General features: G+C 42.2%; 2 protein-coding genes across 31 annotated transcripts in view; one reads left to right on the top strand and one right to left on the bottom strand.

Annotated features, from left to right (window-relative positions):
* Positions 1-16,681, bottom strand: part of Ccdc150 (coiled-coil domain containing 150) — a 115,683-nt gene that overhangs the window by 10,844 nt on the left and 88,158 nt on the right. For 6 of the 29 annotated variants that reach the window (XM_039083603.2, XM_039083607.2, XM_039083604.2 and 3 more), the window contains 8 exons: positions 16,104-16,273; positions 9,547-9,673; positions 5,070-5,264; positions 4,743-4,811; positions 4,495-4,656; positions 3,464-3,559; positions 1,726-1,845; positions 1,130-1,469 (listed from right to left, as the gene is read on the bottom strand). In XM_039083603.2, the coding sequence (XP_038939531.1) occupies positions 1,350-1,469; positions 1,726-1,845; positions 3,464-3,559; positions 4,495-4,656; positions 4,743-4,811; positions 5,070-5,264; positions 9,547-9,673; positions 16,104-16,273 (1,059 nt within the window). In that variant the 3' untranslated portion in view covers positions 1,130-1,349. Of the gene's footprint in view, positions 1-1,009; positions 1,470-1,725; positions 1,846-2,590; positions 2,695-3,463; positions 3,560-4,494; positions 4,657-4,742; positions 4,812-5,069; positions 5,265-9,546; positions 9,674-16,103; positions 16,274-16,681 lie in introns of those variants that run through there. The other 23 variants (XR_010054598.1, XR_010054599.1, XR_010054600.1 and 20 more) reach the window with 15 other exon arrangements.
* The window catches only part of Gtf3c3 (general transcription factor IIIC subunit 3), a 61,616-nt gene that overhangs the window by 44,675 nt on the left and 260 nt on the right, over positions 1-16,681 (top strand). Inside the window, exon 18 of one of the 2 annotated variants that reach the window (XM_039083807.2) lies at positions 14,319-16,105. The exons of the other annotated variant lie outside the window; for it this stretch is intronic. Within the exon in view, the coding sequence (XP_038939735.1) occupies positions 14,319-14,354 (36 nt within the window). The 3' untranslated portion in view covers positions 14,355-16,105. Of the gene's footprint in view, positions 1-14,318; positions 16,106-16,681 lie in introns of those variants that run through there. 2 annotated transcript variants of the gene reach the window in all.

Below are 16,681 nucleotides of genomic sequence, written 5' to 3'. Positions count from 1 at the left end.
GCTATTATGATACAATCTACAACTTTGAAGACTCCAATCCTTAAAAACTACTATAATGGTATTAAGTTTCAAAATAAAATTTTGGAGGAGACTTTGAAATATAACACAAAAGTAGTTATGAGCATAAAAGTTAATCTCTCCTAAGCAGAAAGATAGTTATTTAGTATTTTCTGTTCAATCTTAAATGTGAATATAGTCACTGTTCTAATATGAAACAAAGAACAAAGGGTGCACACAGAATAAAATACCATCCTCCTAAGAATGGATTATTGTGCGGTCTTGATAACAAACACTTCTCAGAAGTCTTCAAGCAACACATTGTAGCTTTCTTTCTTTAGTGGACACTTTCTCAAAAGTCCACCAAGCAGTGAGAGTTACCTACTTCTGAAAGCCAGAAAAATAGGAGTTGGTTTGAATGTCAATGAACAGTCTCGCCCATATAATTCTAATACATATATTAACCCATGAACGCCTCCAAAATCAGGTAGTCCTCTAATGCTTGAATTCCCTGTCCCTTCGACCTCAATAAAAGGCCAGCAATGTGCTCAGGAGTAGTTAGTCCTCCTTTCAAATATAGTGAGAAATTGAGTTTTACCATTTCACATCAGAAATTGCCACTGCAACCCTGGGCTGTGTTGTAGTCATTACTCTCTGCATTATCATAATTGTACACTTACATTAGGGCTTGGTAGGACCAGCATAAGAAGCAAGATATTCTGCCAGTCCATTATATATGTTAAGTGTAGATTATAAAACCCACCATTTAATATTGAAATAAACAAAGTTCAAGTTGCTCCTTCCTTCTGTGAAAGGGAACCATACTTACCAGTCAGGTTCCTAGAATAGTGCAACTCCTTTATTCAGTAAACAACCCTTTAGTGACCAAAGTGGCTGTAAGTATAGTCTACATGTGGCATCTCAGAAATTTGTGTGTGTGTGTGCGCACATGTGCATGTACGTGTGTGTGTGTGTGTGTGTGTTTAGAAGGTATAGAAGGGTGTCTACTGTATTTACAAATAATTTAATTTCCAGAGAACATCTTATAGGATGCATCTAGAACATATTATTGTGGCCATTTCACTCAACACTAAATTCTTTCTGAACATAGCAAACATCATGGGACAGCATCTAGTATCATAAAACAAACTAGTTTAAATTTATTTGGAACAAAATAGGGAAAGGGACAAAGAGATGGGTTGGTTCTGCAGTAATGTAAAAGAGTCCATAAAGGATAAAATCCAAAATCTTCAGCATACATCATGTTCTTATAATGTAGAACAGGCCAGCCTCACTTGCTGGCCCGCAGAATCACAGAGGAATGGCTTCTCTGGAGGAGACTCCTGTCCAGGTCACTTCTTCCTCTCTGTGTCAGAGTGGTACTTCTTGGGCATAAGCCCAAGGTTCTGTTTAGTTTCCCATCGATGTAGAACAGATTGGCTGGTTGCAATATTATGCCTCATGTCTTGATTCTGTAGAGAACAATAATACCCAGTTCTAGTCTGCTGCGAGCCCAGTCTTTAGAGCCTGTTGCCCTCCTTAATGCTACCTCTGTATTCAGACAGGAAGTTCTCATCTAGATGGTTTGGGAAAGGTGAAAACGCAGTGAAAAGTCAGTTGGCTTCCTAGCAGTAGTTGAGTAAAGACAAGGTAGGTGGTTAGAGGGCTTCTGTAGTTTGACACAGGGAAGGAAAATCTCAAACTGCTTTATGACCATATCAGCCTTACCTCTTCCAGCCACCTGTCTTCCCGGGGAAGCCTCTGCAACCGGTTTTTTGTCAGCTCAAGTTGTAATCCATCGAACCTGCATTTAAACCAGCGGTGAGCTTCTTCCAGATTAGCTGTTATCTGAACACAGAAACAGTCACAAGTTCTTTTGTGTTCGGGTCTGAGAGATTTGTACCTAGACATCAGAAGACTCAAATTCTCACATGGGCTCCTTGCAATGTGTTTGCACAGTGCACTGAACAGCCATCAGTTTGGGGGAGTACTCTCTGGGTGAGGCTGTAAAGGACAAATGCAGGCTCCTGCTAGCCATGTACCTTGTCAGAGCTCCCTGGCTAGCCTATGCCTAGTGAGGCATTGCCAGAGTAGGTCTCAGCAAATGTGTGCTGTCAAGTTCCTTTCTAGTATTAGCAAGGCCAGCATGTAGGCAGTGGGCATACTCCAATAAGATAAGGTGGTTGGACTCCCTTGATAGAATGTAATCTAACTTTTAGTAACTATAAAAACTATTTTTCAGGTATGTTGGTACAACCTGATAACGACTTCGCTCTCTAAACCCAATCCAACCTAGCGAACCCAACCTTTTTTTTTTTTTTTGAAACAGAAGTACAGGGAAAGATGCTGAAATAGCTATTATATGGCAAATGAGAGAGAACCGGCATCATTGAGACTTACTGAAAAGATCTTTTAGAATAAGAGCATAGTGGGCATTAACTAATTGACTTAATTTGTAGACGACAGCTCACAAAAAGCGAGCCCAGGCCCAGGAGGCAGATCACTGGGTAAAGCACTTGCAGTGTAAGAACGAGGACTTCGTTTTGATCCCCAGAACCCCCATTAAAAATAATCTGGGTGTTGTGGCATGTACTTGTAATCCAAGAGCCAGGGAGGAGGAGACAAGCAGATCCCTGGGACTTGCTGGATAGCCGGCCTAGTCTAGTTGGTGAGTTCCAGTCCAATAAGAGACCCTGTCTTAAAAAAAAAAAAAAGAAGGGGGGGGGGCAGATGGTACCACTCTACATGCATGCTCACACTCGTGCACATGTATTCCCATACATGAACATACACACATGTACATATGCACTCAAAAATGAGAATAAATGTAACTTTACTAAGGGCATACAGAAAGTGTCCATAGTTGGCACTAAACTTGGGATTCGGAGTCCTTTTCTTTTTAATGTACTAGTTGGCAGGTTATATTATTATGTAACTTAATGGCCATGACAGGAACACATGACATATTGACAGTAATGTTACTATGCTACTTTAAGACTCTCCTTTGCATGCCACTACACCATCCATGAACATATGTGTGAAGGCGGTCATTACTGCAGCTCCCAGGTCTACATGGGTAAGAGCAGTGGCGTGACCGTCACGGTGATAACCACCCACTGTGATTAGAGGTGAGGCCTGTTCTCCAGAAGGGCACCTCATGTCTGGTACTGTAAATCTAGCCAAGAGCTGGTGGCCAGGAAACTCAGGGCGTCAAGCAGTATTCATGAGGTCCATGCCTTGCTGCTTTCCCTTCCGTTTAGAAGTATGTATTTGAACTTTGGAGTTCATTAGTAATCTAGCATTCATTCTCTGTCGTCAGGATACAGAATCCTAACTAAACTTCTTGAGTAAAGGTGGACGCTTAGTAAGCTGCTGGCCTCGCCTGCTGTGCTCTGGACAGCAGCATCAGTGACAGACCTCACAGCACTACGCCCAGGGCTGCTGACCGCTCTCTCTCAGTGCTGACCTGGCTCACCTGTTCAGATTCCACACTGGCTTCTTTCAGTTTATTCTCTGTTGCTTCTTTACATTTCCTCAGGTGTCTGATGGTGTCTTCCAGGTCCTGAAAATGTGACAGGTTTTAATAAACTTCCAATACACCATAGAGAACCGAAATGCTTCAAATTTCTAATATGGTGATAAAATCATGAAAATAAGATAGGACACTTTTGAAATTCTATTTCATATTATCATACCATATAATCTATAGTCTACATAAAAAGTTTTGTTTTGGATTATAGATTCTGCTGAGAGAAATTAATATCTCTCTCTGTCTCTGTCTCTCTCTCAAAGAGAGCCCCTCGTGACTATTAGAAGGTAGGAGGAGCTCAACGACCTCCTGAAGTTTGTTTTCGGTTAGTTAGGAATCTTTGCTGGTTAGGAATAACTAAGACTCCTGTGGTACGGACGAATACATTCTTTCTACAGAGAACAATTGAGAGCTGCAAATCTACAAGACTAAGGAGTCCAGGGTGCATGTAAGCTCTAGCTGCTTTGGAAAAGCAAACATCATTTTTATTAAACTGAGAATGAAGATTATTTTCCGTATCTCAAACTATCATGATTTCAGTATGAAATGTCCTTCAAAAGGTTCAAATGCTGGGTGCTTAATCTTTAGTTGGGAGTTTTACTTTGGAAAACCTTAGTAAATGAGGGCTAGTTGGTTACTGGGGGTATTTGAAGGATATACCTAGTCCCAGGCCCCTCTTCTGGGACACTTTCCTCCTAAACCTGTCACTACTCTCATGATGTCCTACCTCACCTGGGGTCCAGAATCAATAGAGCCAGGAACTGGGGGCTGAAATCTAGGGGCCATGACCTGATATAAACCCTTCTTTGTATCAGGTACTTTTGTCACTGCAATGAGGAAAGTAACTAAAGTATCATTTATGGATGTATTTTTTCTATAAAGTCTAGGAAAATTTAAGTGCCTTCTCATTGGATTTAGGCACATAAACTTGCTAATAACTGTTGAGACGAATCTTAAAATCTCCATACCTTGCATCGGCTTTCTAGCTCCTGCCTTATTTTTCGCTCAGCCACTAGTCTCAACTCTTGCTGTTTATTTCTCGCTGAGGTCTCATACTGGCTCTTAGCTAACATCTCCATCTCCTTCTGCAGAGCATTCATTTCAGATACAAATCTCTGGATACTCAATGACTGATAGCAAAAGGAGGGGAATATGGTGAACATACGTTACAATTTTACATTAATGGTAAACAGAGTTTGTGGGAATCATATTTTACCTGTTCATAGTTCTTTTTCTGATATTGATCCTTAATTATCTCCATTTGCCTCAATTCCATTTCTATTTGCTGAGAGAAAATGCAGAAATAACATAAAGAAATGATCAGTAGAGGAATGGGGGCTGAGTGAGGGTAAACTTTTCAGTCTGTTGGATTCTACTTCCTATCTAGCCCGCTGACCCAGAAAGAGCCAAGGGTAACAGCATTGTCTCCACCAATGCAGAGACGACACTGCAGAAGTAACCCGCTCACTTCCCAGAGAGCACGGCAGCCCAGACTCTCGCAGTACGCTGAAGGGTGAGGAGAGGGTTAGGCTTCTCATACAACCTTCATCCTCTCCATGTTCTGTGCACTGTTTGCTTTGGCTGACAAGTGCATCCTTATCTGGGCCCGTTGGTTCTTGAGCTTTTCCTTGTTACTGTTCACCACTTTTTCTAGCTCTGTAGCTTTGTGTCGTAGCTCTCGGTTTGTCCGGGACACTTCTACAGATCTGAAGTTGGCTTCGTCAAGAGCTTTCTTCAGCTTAGAAGATAAAGGAACAAGAGAGAAGGAACAACTTTTACCGACCATTCAGGAAGACACATTTCGGTTTGTTCCTATCTTCAAAGTGAGGCCTGGGGAGGTGGCTCATCAGTTTAGAGTGCCAGCTGTTCTTACAGAGGTCCTGGATTCAGTTTCCAGCACCTATATACAGCTCACGACCATTTGAAACCCCAGTTTCAGAGTATCTGATGCCTTCTGACCTCTGAGAGTACTAGGTATGCACATGGAACACAGACCTACACAGATGCAAAAATTTAAAACACATGAAAAATAAGAAAATTATACAATGCATGACTTCTCATTATGCACTTATAAAGCAACAGATCAATCTATGTCATAGCTTTTAACATCTGAGAGAAAGTAAGACTTTAGGTTCTTTTTTTTTTTTTTTTTTTTTCGGAGCTGGGGACTGAACCCAGGGCCTTGTGCTTCCTAGGCAAGCGCTCTACCACTGAGCTAAATCCCCAACCCCTAAGAGAAAGTAAGACTTTAGATAAAGAATGTGAACTTTTCCAATTTTCTGAGGAACCTCCAGACTGATTTCCAGACTGGTTGTACCAGCTCGTAATCCTACTAACAATGGAGGAGTGTTCCTCTTTCTCCACATCCTTGCCAGCATCTGTTGTTTTTGATCTTAGCCATTCTGACTGGTGTGAGGTAGAAAATTGAACATAGTACTACCTGAGGACCCAGCTATACCTCTCTTGGGCATATACCCAAAAGATGCTCCAACATATAACAAGGACACATACTCCACTATGCTCATAGCAGCTATTATTTATAGTAGCCAGAAGCTGGAAAGAACCTAGATGTTCTTCAACAGAGGAATGGATACAGAAAATGTGGTATATCTACACAATGAAGTACTACTCAGCTATCAAAAACAATGACATCATGAAATTCATAGGCAAATGGATGGAACTAGAAAATATCATCCTGAGTGAGGTAACCCAATCACAAAACAAACAAACAAACAAACAAAAAAACAAACCACACATGGTATGCACTCACTGATAAGTGGATATTAGCCCAAAAGATTGGAATACCCAAGATACAATCCACAGACCACATGAAGCTCAAGAAGAAGGATGACTAGAGTATAGATGCTTCAGTCCTTCTTAGAAGCATCAAATATATTCACAGGAAGAAATATGGAGACAAAGTTTGGAGCAGACACTAAAGGAATGGCCATTCAGAGCCTGCCCCACCTGGGGATCCAGCCCATATACATCCAGCCATCAAACCCAGACAATATTGCTGATGCTAAGAAGCACATGCTGACAGAAGCCTGATATAGCTGTTTCCTGAGAGGCTCTGCCAGAACATGACAAATACAGAGGCGAATGCTAGCAGCCAACCAATGAACTGAGAACGGGGTCCCCATTGGAGGAGTTTGCAACCCCGTAAGAACAACAATACCAACCAACCAGAGCTCCCAGGGACTAAACCACTACCCAAAGAGTACACATGGACAGACCCATGGCTCCAACTGCATATGTAGCAGAGGATGGCCTTATTGGGCACCAATGGGAGGAGAAGCTCTTGGTCCTGCCAAGGCTGGACACCCAGTGTAGGGGAATGTCTGTCGGCGTGGAGGCTCAGTGGTCAGTGCCATACTGTACTTATTCCTTGCTGTCACAGCCCCATGGCTCACAAAATGGAAACGAACTTGGTTACATACACTTGGCTGTGCCCATTAGCATTGCATGCATTTTATGGCATTGCTTTTGCTGTGAAAGCATTTTAATACTTTTGTCTCATGCAAACGCAGTAGCACAAGGAATGATTCTAAACTGTCCTGGCCCCCACCCCAGCATAGTGTTTTCCTTTCTGTGTCATTTGCTGCAGAACTGGGAATAGAATTTATTTTTAAGAGCTGAGGCTTAAGGGATTTGCCAAAATTTATGTTTTGAGGTTTCTTAACTATGAAGTGCAATGTTCACTTCTGTGCTAATTCACAGAGCTCGTTACACAGAGGTGGCTGAGGAGGGAGACAAGAAGAGGGAAGGGACGTGCTATACAGGCTTTTTGTCCTGCCTCTCACACAGGAGTCCTTTCCTTAGACTACAACGGTCCCCACATTCTTCTGCTGCACCCCTAAGGGTCATGAGATTCTCCACTGCTACCTCAATGCAGGCCAACACTAACGTCGAGGCATGTTTGGCCAGATGCTTATTACAATTTAATTCTTTAAACAAACCTGAAAAGTAGTTATGATGATCTTGATTTTATGACAGAGGAAACAGATCCCGAAGTCAAGCCACTTAGAGACAATGCACCCGTGGCTAACACAAGCAGGGCTAGTACAAGCCTCAGCTCAGCAGTGCTCAGCTCATGTCCATGCTTCTCACCACCGGCACACTCTGTGGCCAGGTTTCCTCACACTTGCCTCACATTATCACAGATGTTCCCTTTACAGCTTCAGCTTCTTAAAGTTAGATTTATTTATGAGTATGCGTATTTTGTCTAAGTATGCATACCATCCGTGTGCCTCATTCCCAATAAGATCAGAGAGGACACTGAATCTCCTGAAATTGGAATTACAGGGAGGCTGTGAGCCAACACGTGTGTACCAGGAGCCTAGGTCTGTAAGATCGACAACTGCCCTCAACATCCACGCCATCTCTCTAGCCTCAGGTTTCAACTTTCTATGTGTTCTGAGCAATGAGCTCTAAGTAATGGTTTATTTTTATATTCAGGACACTCGTTTGTGTCCTACAGAACTTGCTCTTTGTAACATATTTATACAGTGGTTTTGAGTTCACAAAACTTTTGTAAGTATTATTAGTTGAAGTTAACTTGTAAGCTGTTATGTGTCAATAACAATTACTACATACATGTAATAAACTTAGACATAATCCATCTCAAGTCATATGTGTGTGTGTTTACTATTTTTAGGATAATTTTTATTATTTTAAAACAATTTTAAATTTAAACATTTTTATATTCTTCTCCTCCCTCAAGTCCTTCCAGATCTTCTCTCTGTTCCTATCCACCCAACTTTAAATTTTTTCTCTGTAAACAAATAAAAATTCAATATACAACAAAACCCAACACCCTTCAAAACCAAGAAAACAAAATAAAACCATAACTTCCAAAACTGTAATCAAATAAAAGCGCACAAAAATCATTACCTTCCTCTTCAGTGTTCATGATGCAACAATTAATATGCTTATTCCTCCTTTAAAGTAGCCTTTTGACTTAATTGTCCCCTCTCAACAGAACCGTTTTACCTGGCCCTGATTTTCAATTACCAAAAGATGTTATGGTTCCTTATACCCCCATCTAGTTTCTCCTTTTTCTCCCCTACTCTACTGTAATCACAGTTAAGTTCTGTATCATCATCATTTCAGAACCTAGAGTGCTCACGTTTTTCCTAACAGTTCACTTCCAGTGATCTAGTAGGCAAGGCCATGAGATCGGGCAGGTCCCTCTGAGGTAACTTGTCTTTCCCTGATATTCCATTTTGTAGCTCAGCTTTGACCAGGCTGCATAAGAAGGCCTAGCCCTGCATCTCTGTGAGACTCAAAGCTATGCTTTCATTGTTTCCTTCCTTCTAGCCCTCAACCAGTCTAAAATAGCTTTTTCTTACTTTGAATTCCTTCAAAGCTGCACACTGCCTCTAGTTATCCAAGAAAAACTCTCTGATGTCTTGCATTTTTTCTCATGTCCAGAGTGGCAATCACAACTACACAATGGCTATTTGGCTCATGCACATAACACCAGTCACATCTTTTACAGCTCTCTGGGCTTTGTTTTTGCTTGTTCTTTTGTTTAACATAAGGTCTCACAAAGCCTAGGCTGGCCTTGAACTCAATATGTAGCTGAGGATGACCTTGGACTTCTGACCACAATGCTGGGATTGTGTGCTGCTAGAGATGGAAGCCATAGCTCTGGGCAGCTGGGCAAGCACGCTACCAAGTAAGCTATATCCCCGGCCTTCCCACAGCAGCTGCGTGTGTCTCTCTGGAGATGGAGGCTACACAGATGGGGGGACTGACAGGCTGACTAGATTGGTCAGAAGGCAGGCAACCGTCTCATACCTCTGATAGCAAAGTTCTCCTTAAGGCACCCCTCTGGCTGCCAGGGAACTGTGTGTATCACAAACAATGCTTCCTTGTCAGTGTTGCTGTACAAGGCGAGATGGCTGCAGCCGTGTGGCTGGCTGAGCAGAGGGACCAGAACAGCTAAGACAAGTGCACTGTGCACGCTCTGCTGGACCCTCTTAGGAGGTGCGCCCCTCTCTCGAGTGGCCCCATACCTCAGAAACTTCCCTATGTGATACTTTCTTTGCAGTCTCTCTCTCGGTTTGAAACTGCTTCCTCAGAGCTTCAATGCGTTCTGCATGTAATTCTGCTTCTACTTTGGATTCCTCAGCAACCCGCTCTCTGTTTTGAAGGAAACAATAAATTCACTTTAAAGGTCATCTTAAGAGTTAAGAAGGATTTTCAAGAGAATGTCAGCCCTCTAAACAACCTGTGACTCACAAGTGAGTGGCACACCATTATCAGCTCAGCCTCATGGGTAGAGCTCAGAACCAGGGAAAAAGGGGTAGGTTCCCGGCACTGTAAAACCCAACCCCAACTCTGTCTAAAGGATTCAACCAACAGAGGAAAAGCATTCAGAAAAACAGCGGAGTGGACAACCACACGTAAGAGATTACTGCTTTCTTCTGTCCTTTGCCATCAGCTACTTAACTCTCTAGGCTTAAACTGTATCATTTCCTTTTCTTGAAGTGAGAGCCCTTCCCTAACCCTAACCCTAACCCTAACCCTAACCCTAACCCTAACCCTAACCCTGATCAGCAGTCTTGGTTTGGGTTCTTTGGTCATGATCCATGATTAGGCTTCTGAAAATGCTGGAATTCCTTGAAATGATAAGCAGGGTGTGTGTGTCATTTATAGCTCTTTACTCTTTCAAGGACAAACGAAAAGTTTGACACCAATGGACTTAATCGGTGACTCCTTCCTGCCTTAAGACTGATCAGGTGGGGGTGACTCAGGGAGTGGCTCTGCTGAGTGACCAATAGCAGTTCCTGGCTGCCCTTGCGTGCAATCCTTTCTCTCTCAGCATCTCTTCTGTGTGTTCAGATGATGTTTCCATGTTCCCTACATGTTTCTAGAAAAGCCTCTGCTGATGGATTGTTTGTCCACCTGGCTGGCATGCTGAGGAGAGCTGAAGGTGGCAACTGCTGACTGATGTGTACGTGCAGGTGAGGGCAGGCACAAGCCTGTGACCGGGCAGTGAAAAAGTCAGGTGGGCACAGAGTTTTGGAGAGAGGAGAGAGAGAGGAGAAGGGAAGAAGAAACAAGATGGAGTCAGAGAAGGATGACCTAGATCTGTGTGGCCTTAAAGGGCCACGGGTAGTTATGAATATTTCATAAGGGATGCATTTTTATAGGACAATTTGTCTTTATCTAGGTAGGCAGTTTATGTCAATATTAATTGGTTCAGAATTTATTGTGTGGACGTTTTGTGGAGTGAGAATTTCATGATGCAAATCTGATAAATTACAAGCTTCTAGAGTTTTGACTTTACCAGGTTACTGGGAGTTGGGACTATAACCACAGAGGGTAGATGCTGGGACTGTGGACAGAGTTCATAGCAGAGAGTCACAAGATGGCAGCTGCTGCTGGGGCCAGAGAGTAGAGGCTAGCCATGGCGGCAAGATCGCCGCAGGGCCCAGATAGTAACTGGTGACAGCGTGGGATGGAAATTGGAAAGAGTGAGTCAATTTGAGACATTTTGTTGATTAAGGTAGAAATACCCTGCAGACGCCATATGGCCCACCAGTGCCAGCAATGGCGTGGGACGGTGAATTCTTTTTTAATATTTACTGCAACTGGTAACTGTAACTCCACTCTCATCTCTGTGGATCCTAACAGAGAATTTTGCTATAGCATCTGAATAACATGCTGATATCTTTTCTTTCAAAAAAATCGTACTTATGTATGTATTTGTATGTGTATGTGCATGCATATGCACATGCAGTGTCAGAGGACAACCTGCAGGAATTGATTCTCAAATCATCAGCCTCCATGGCAAACCTTCTACCTGGTGAGCCATCTTACTGCCCTGCTAATAATTCCCATAAAGGGATGGGCACTCTGAAGTCACTGGTGAAATAGTGATGCTTCATTATTACATCCCAGACACCCTCCACACCATACTCATCATAATATATATGTATATGTATATATACACACACACGTGGAAGAAACTATTACTTATATAGTTCATATTAGATTTTGATTTTCTATTTTGTTTGTTATGAGGTTGAGATAATCAGTTCCAGTCTGCTGCCTCTGACTGAATTCAAAGTCGAGCTCCAACAACATGATATCTGATCTTGGGTAGGGATGCCATCTTCCTGCCCCATTTCCTTATCTACAAATGGTATGAACAACAGTGTCCACCATCATATGATCCGAGTTGGTTTTAAGGAATTGTTTACTGGCCCTCTCCAGCCAGCGCTGTCGCCTCTCCCACCACCCCTCACCATGTCTGAGGAACTTCTGGCTGACACATCATACCAGGAAGATGATTTCTACTGCCCTGTCTGTGAGGAGGTGCTCAAGATACCAGTGCGAACTGCGGCCTGTCAGCACATTTTCTGTAGATAATGTTTCCTGACAGCAATGAAAGTGGAATACATTGTCCCCTATGTCACAGAAGTGTGACTAGAAGAGAAAGAGAATTCCGGAATGCCGTACACCTTGAAAATATCATGAGAAGGGTTTCTGGTAGATATAGATGCTGTTCATAAAGGATTAAATTCTATCTCATGAGGCATCATTACTAATCTTGTAAGAAGTATCGGGATGAATATGGAGTTTCTTCTGTCATTCTAAACTTTAAGATTTCTCAAGATTCAGTAAGGAGCAGTTATTGCTAGATTTTCAAAATTAACAAATGAGCACCATTTAACACATTGTTCAGCTGTAATGACAGTCGACTATACCACGCGGTATTGGGCTTGCTGTTTTAAAAACTTGGTAACATACAAAATTTTACATAAATGAGAAAAATACTTTAATCCTATATTACTTGTCCATTATTAAAACTGTTTAATAGAAATTCTATACATAACCTGACAAACTCTAGGCAAAGATATATATGTGTGCATATATGTATGTGTGTGTGTATACACACATGTATATATATGTATATATGCAAAAGTTTATTGTACATATCCACATACATCTGCATCTGATAATACAGACACTTATCAAGAGGATACAAGGTCTTCTTGGCATCCCATCTTCAAGTGTCTCTTAGGTCAAGAGTCAAATTTCACCAGACAGCCTTTTTTCTTTTCTGTTAATATGTATTTTTTTAATTGGGTACCTTTTATTTACATTTCAAAAGTTATTCCCTTTCCCAGTTTCTGAGCCATAAGCCCCCTATCCCATCCCCCTTCCCTTCTTCTAAAAGGGTGTCCCCCCTCCCCAGCCACCCCTCATTCCTACCTCCCCTCCTGGGGACCAAGGGCTTCCCCTCCCACTGGTGCCCAACAAGGCCATCCTCTGCTACACATGCAGCTGGGGCCGTGGGTCTGTCCATGTGTACTCTCTGGATGGTGGTTTAGTCCCTGGAGCTCTGGAGTTGTTGGTTTTACCAGACAACCTTATTGGATCACTGTAATCGTAACCACCTATTTCAGATAGTAATTACACTTGAATAATGTGGTAAACGGTGCTCATTCGTTATTTTTGAAAATGACTCATAGCTGACGTATGGTGAGAGATTTTACCAGCCGCTTCACTACGTTTTAGTCAAGACCAAGTTTGTTCTTAATCTTTGGTATAAAATATTGTAGAGAAGGCCAAGTCACAGAGTAAAGGATGAAGAGGGAGCTGTCACACTCTGTGCTAACATAACACTGTTATGCTTTCTTTAAAATAACTAAACACAAAAGAAAATCTCTCAAGTAGTTTGCTGCTACTATATACAACATATATTGTAAAAAGGGTATATTTTGATTTTCTTAATACCCTTGTTGACTTTTCTACAATGAACATTTTTAACTTGATTTAATAAAAATGCTAATTTTGTAAAAAGGAAGTGTTTAGAATAATGCCCAATATAAGATAAGCAAATAGTAAACGTCAGCCTCTGTGTCAGCCATTATCATTATTATTTAAGTGTAAAATTCAAATCCCAACATAAAATTGATTTCAAATTTAATTTATGCTTAAATTAACTTTAAAGCAATTTAAATTTTAAAATATTTAATAAATAAGTATGTATATGCATGTGCATGTGTGTGTGTGTGCATGTATGTGCGTGTGTAGTGTGGAGGCCAGAGTATAACTTGAAGTATTCTATTCTATTCTATTCTATTCTATTCTATTCTATTCTATTCTATTCTATTCTATTCTATTCTATTCTATTCTATTCTATTCTATTCTATTCTATTCTACCATTTGTGTCCCAAGGGCTACACTTAGGTTGTCGAGCTTGACAGCAAGAGCCTTTCTTTACCTGTTGAGCCATCTCACCAGCCCTTAAGTTAACTTTTAATTTATTCCTTCCTTCAGGCTTCCATTTCTGCTGCCACTTGTGTAGATATGAGCTTCAGTTTTTCCTTTTATTGTAGAAGGAACACTCAGTGTGACATCTATTCAAACAGAGTTTTGCATGCATAGTATCCTGTTGTTAATTATGGCCCTCCTGGAAGAAAGGCCTTTAACACTTACTTATCCTGCTCTTGCTTTCTCCTGAGGAGACTGTCCATTGTTAGTTCCTGAAACAGTTTTCTGGTTCAGTGAGCTATACTCACAAAATCTCAAGCTCAGTGACAACTCTTCTCTCGATTTTCTCCAAGTGGGGTCCTTCTCTGTACCCTCAGAATAGAGTCTGGCTCTCACCATAGACCCAGGAAGGAAAGCAGCAGAAGTATTCTCCTTCACAGAGCCCCGGGCCCCTCATCTTCTCACTGCCTGCCTGCCTTTCATCAGCAGCCAAATTTTGCTGCTATACAGTCAGGGGTTTTCTAGGTCCTGATGATTCTTATTCTGTGTAATCTTCTAGAGCTACAGAGATGAACCATCTGCAGATGCTCAGTAGACAGCAGCCGCAAGTCCAATGGCTCCTTCTCTGGCCTCTTCCTTCTCCCTGAATAGCGCCATGCCCTGACCTCGGTTCTGCCTATGTTTTCCCATGAAGACAGTACACTTCGGCACATCAGCTCTCATATTTGTAAAGAGGAACCCAAACTGTGGCCTCTTTTCAGAACCAGACCGATCTTTCTACACCTCATAATTCCTCCTCAAATCTGATGAGTCTAAAACAATCTCCTGGGCGTTATCTTTCTTCCTGAGTGAGTACCCAGATTGGTACAACTGTGCACAATGTCGAGAGGCTGGCAAGCTTCAAGTGAGGTAGGATTGCTCTTTGATGAAAACATAAGCTATGCGTGGTACACATTTGAAGCAAGTGAGTCTCACCCTACTCCTTCCTTGTCACTGACCCTTGCAATAATTAGTTTAGCTATAGTGGGAGGGGTTATGCTTTATGTTTTTAAGACTGAAAATACTTTTCATACAATATATTCTGATTATGCCTCCCCTCCCTCAATTCTTCCCATATCAGTCCACTTTGATGCACTCTCTTATTAGAAAATGAAGTCATTAAAAAAAGAAAAAAGTTGTAAAAAGCTAAAATAAAACCCAACATACCTGTATAGGGAAAAACAAACAAATGAACAGAAAAAACAAAGAGGACTTGCAGACTTCCAGAGTATTCAGGGTGAAGAACGACTCACAGTGTATGTGAGTGACTTCCATGGGTTTTAAGATGATTCTGGCAGCCACTATACAAACACCGTATTAGCCAATACTGCACAGCCTTGTGCAGCACAGTCTGTAAAACGTGAGGTGGAACGTACATAGACTGCGTATGTGGAAAGGACCTTGCTTCTTTACCTTAGCTTCTGCCCTGACCCTGCACGGACATGTTACAGTTAGTGACAAGAAACAGGTTCTACACGTGCTTCCCTGAGCATAAGTTTCCATAGAGTAATGTTAGTGTCTAAACCATATTTACTGCCATGTTGTTTGTAATAAAACTTTCATGGTTGCATAGAGCCAAGTTCAGGCGAAAACAAAAAGTGATCCATGGCCATCATTGCTTAGATGTAGCTGCTCCATCCTCATGAGTTAGACTCACTCAGACTCCTGGGATTCTTTGTCCAAATCTAAGATTTATTTTGGTTTCCTTAATTTTTATTTACATATGTGTGCATGTGTTTGTGTGTGTGCCATGTGTCCACGTCAGGGGACAACTCTTGGGAGCTAGTTCTCTTGCTGCCTTGTAGGACTGGAATTGAATCAGGTCACCTGACCACATAAGCCTCTGCCCACTAAGCCATGTCTCTTAGCTCTTACTTTGGCTTTCTTGAGGTAGGATCTTACTATGTAACCCAGGCTGACTTCAAGCTCATGATCTTCCTGCCTCGGCCTTCTAAGTACTGAAACTGCCAGTGTGCGCCTCCATTCCTGGCTCAGGTAATGCTTTAGAAGGAGGGCTTAAGCTTGGGAGAAACACGAGTGTCCCTTGCAGTAGTCTAAGTTTTGGTTAATGTCACATAAAGAATCAGCTCAATAACGGGCAGAGACCTGAAAAGGAGAAACACACCAGCTTGCTCCAGCCAGCGGTTACCGGTTACCGGTTGCTTTCAGCTATGCCTGGGAGCTTACAGTGACTGACCAGGATGCACTAGCTCAGGCAAGAGGAAGGGCTTTACTAGCTTCTCCAAACCAGCCCCTCGCTCTCCAGAGGCGCTGCCCCATCCCACTGTGAATCTACTGTCCTTACTTGAAGGCTTCCAGATTCTGCCGCTCACGCTCTTTGCTCTCCAGTTTTTCTTGGAGGTGATCAAGCTTAGACTGCAGATGGCCATTTGTCTGGAGAGCCTGCTCTAGGCTCATGGCCAGTTTCCTGTTATCTTCTCTAGTTACATCTAGAGACTTCTGTAGTGGCTCCATCTGAAAGGAAGAGGAGTGCCCGTGAGTCCAGGGTAGTCAGGAGACCAGTCTTTACTCCTTATACTCTGGCTGTAAGTGCCACAGAAATGACCTGTCAGAGCTAGAAACAAACACTGTAGGTACACCATCTCTGTCTCTCTCTCTGTCTTTCTCTCTCTGTCTCTCTCTCTCTGTCTCTCTCTCTCTGTCTCTGTCTGTCTGTCTGTCTGTCTGTCTGTCTCTCTCTCTCTCTCTCACACACACACACACACACACACACATCATCGTCATCATCACCAACACCACTCTCAGAAGGCAGTTCTATCGGAGATCAGAGAGTATGGGAGAATAGAGCTAGCTTACATTACCTTGATTTTTAAGAGTTTCATTAGTTATTCTCTTACTGATTCTATCTTCTGGTCTCATTCT

Source organism: Rattus norvegicus, chromosome 9 (genome assembly GCF_036323735.1).
Source record: "Rattus norvegicus strain BN/NHsdMcwi chromosome 9, GRCr8, whole genome shotgun sequence".
Lineage (NCBI taxonomy): Eukaryota > Metazoa > Chordata > Mammalia > Rodentia > Muridae > Rattus > Rattus norvegicus.
This window is presented reverse-complemented; position numbering and strand designations above follow the sequence as displayed.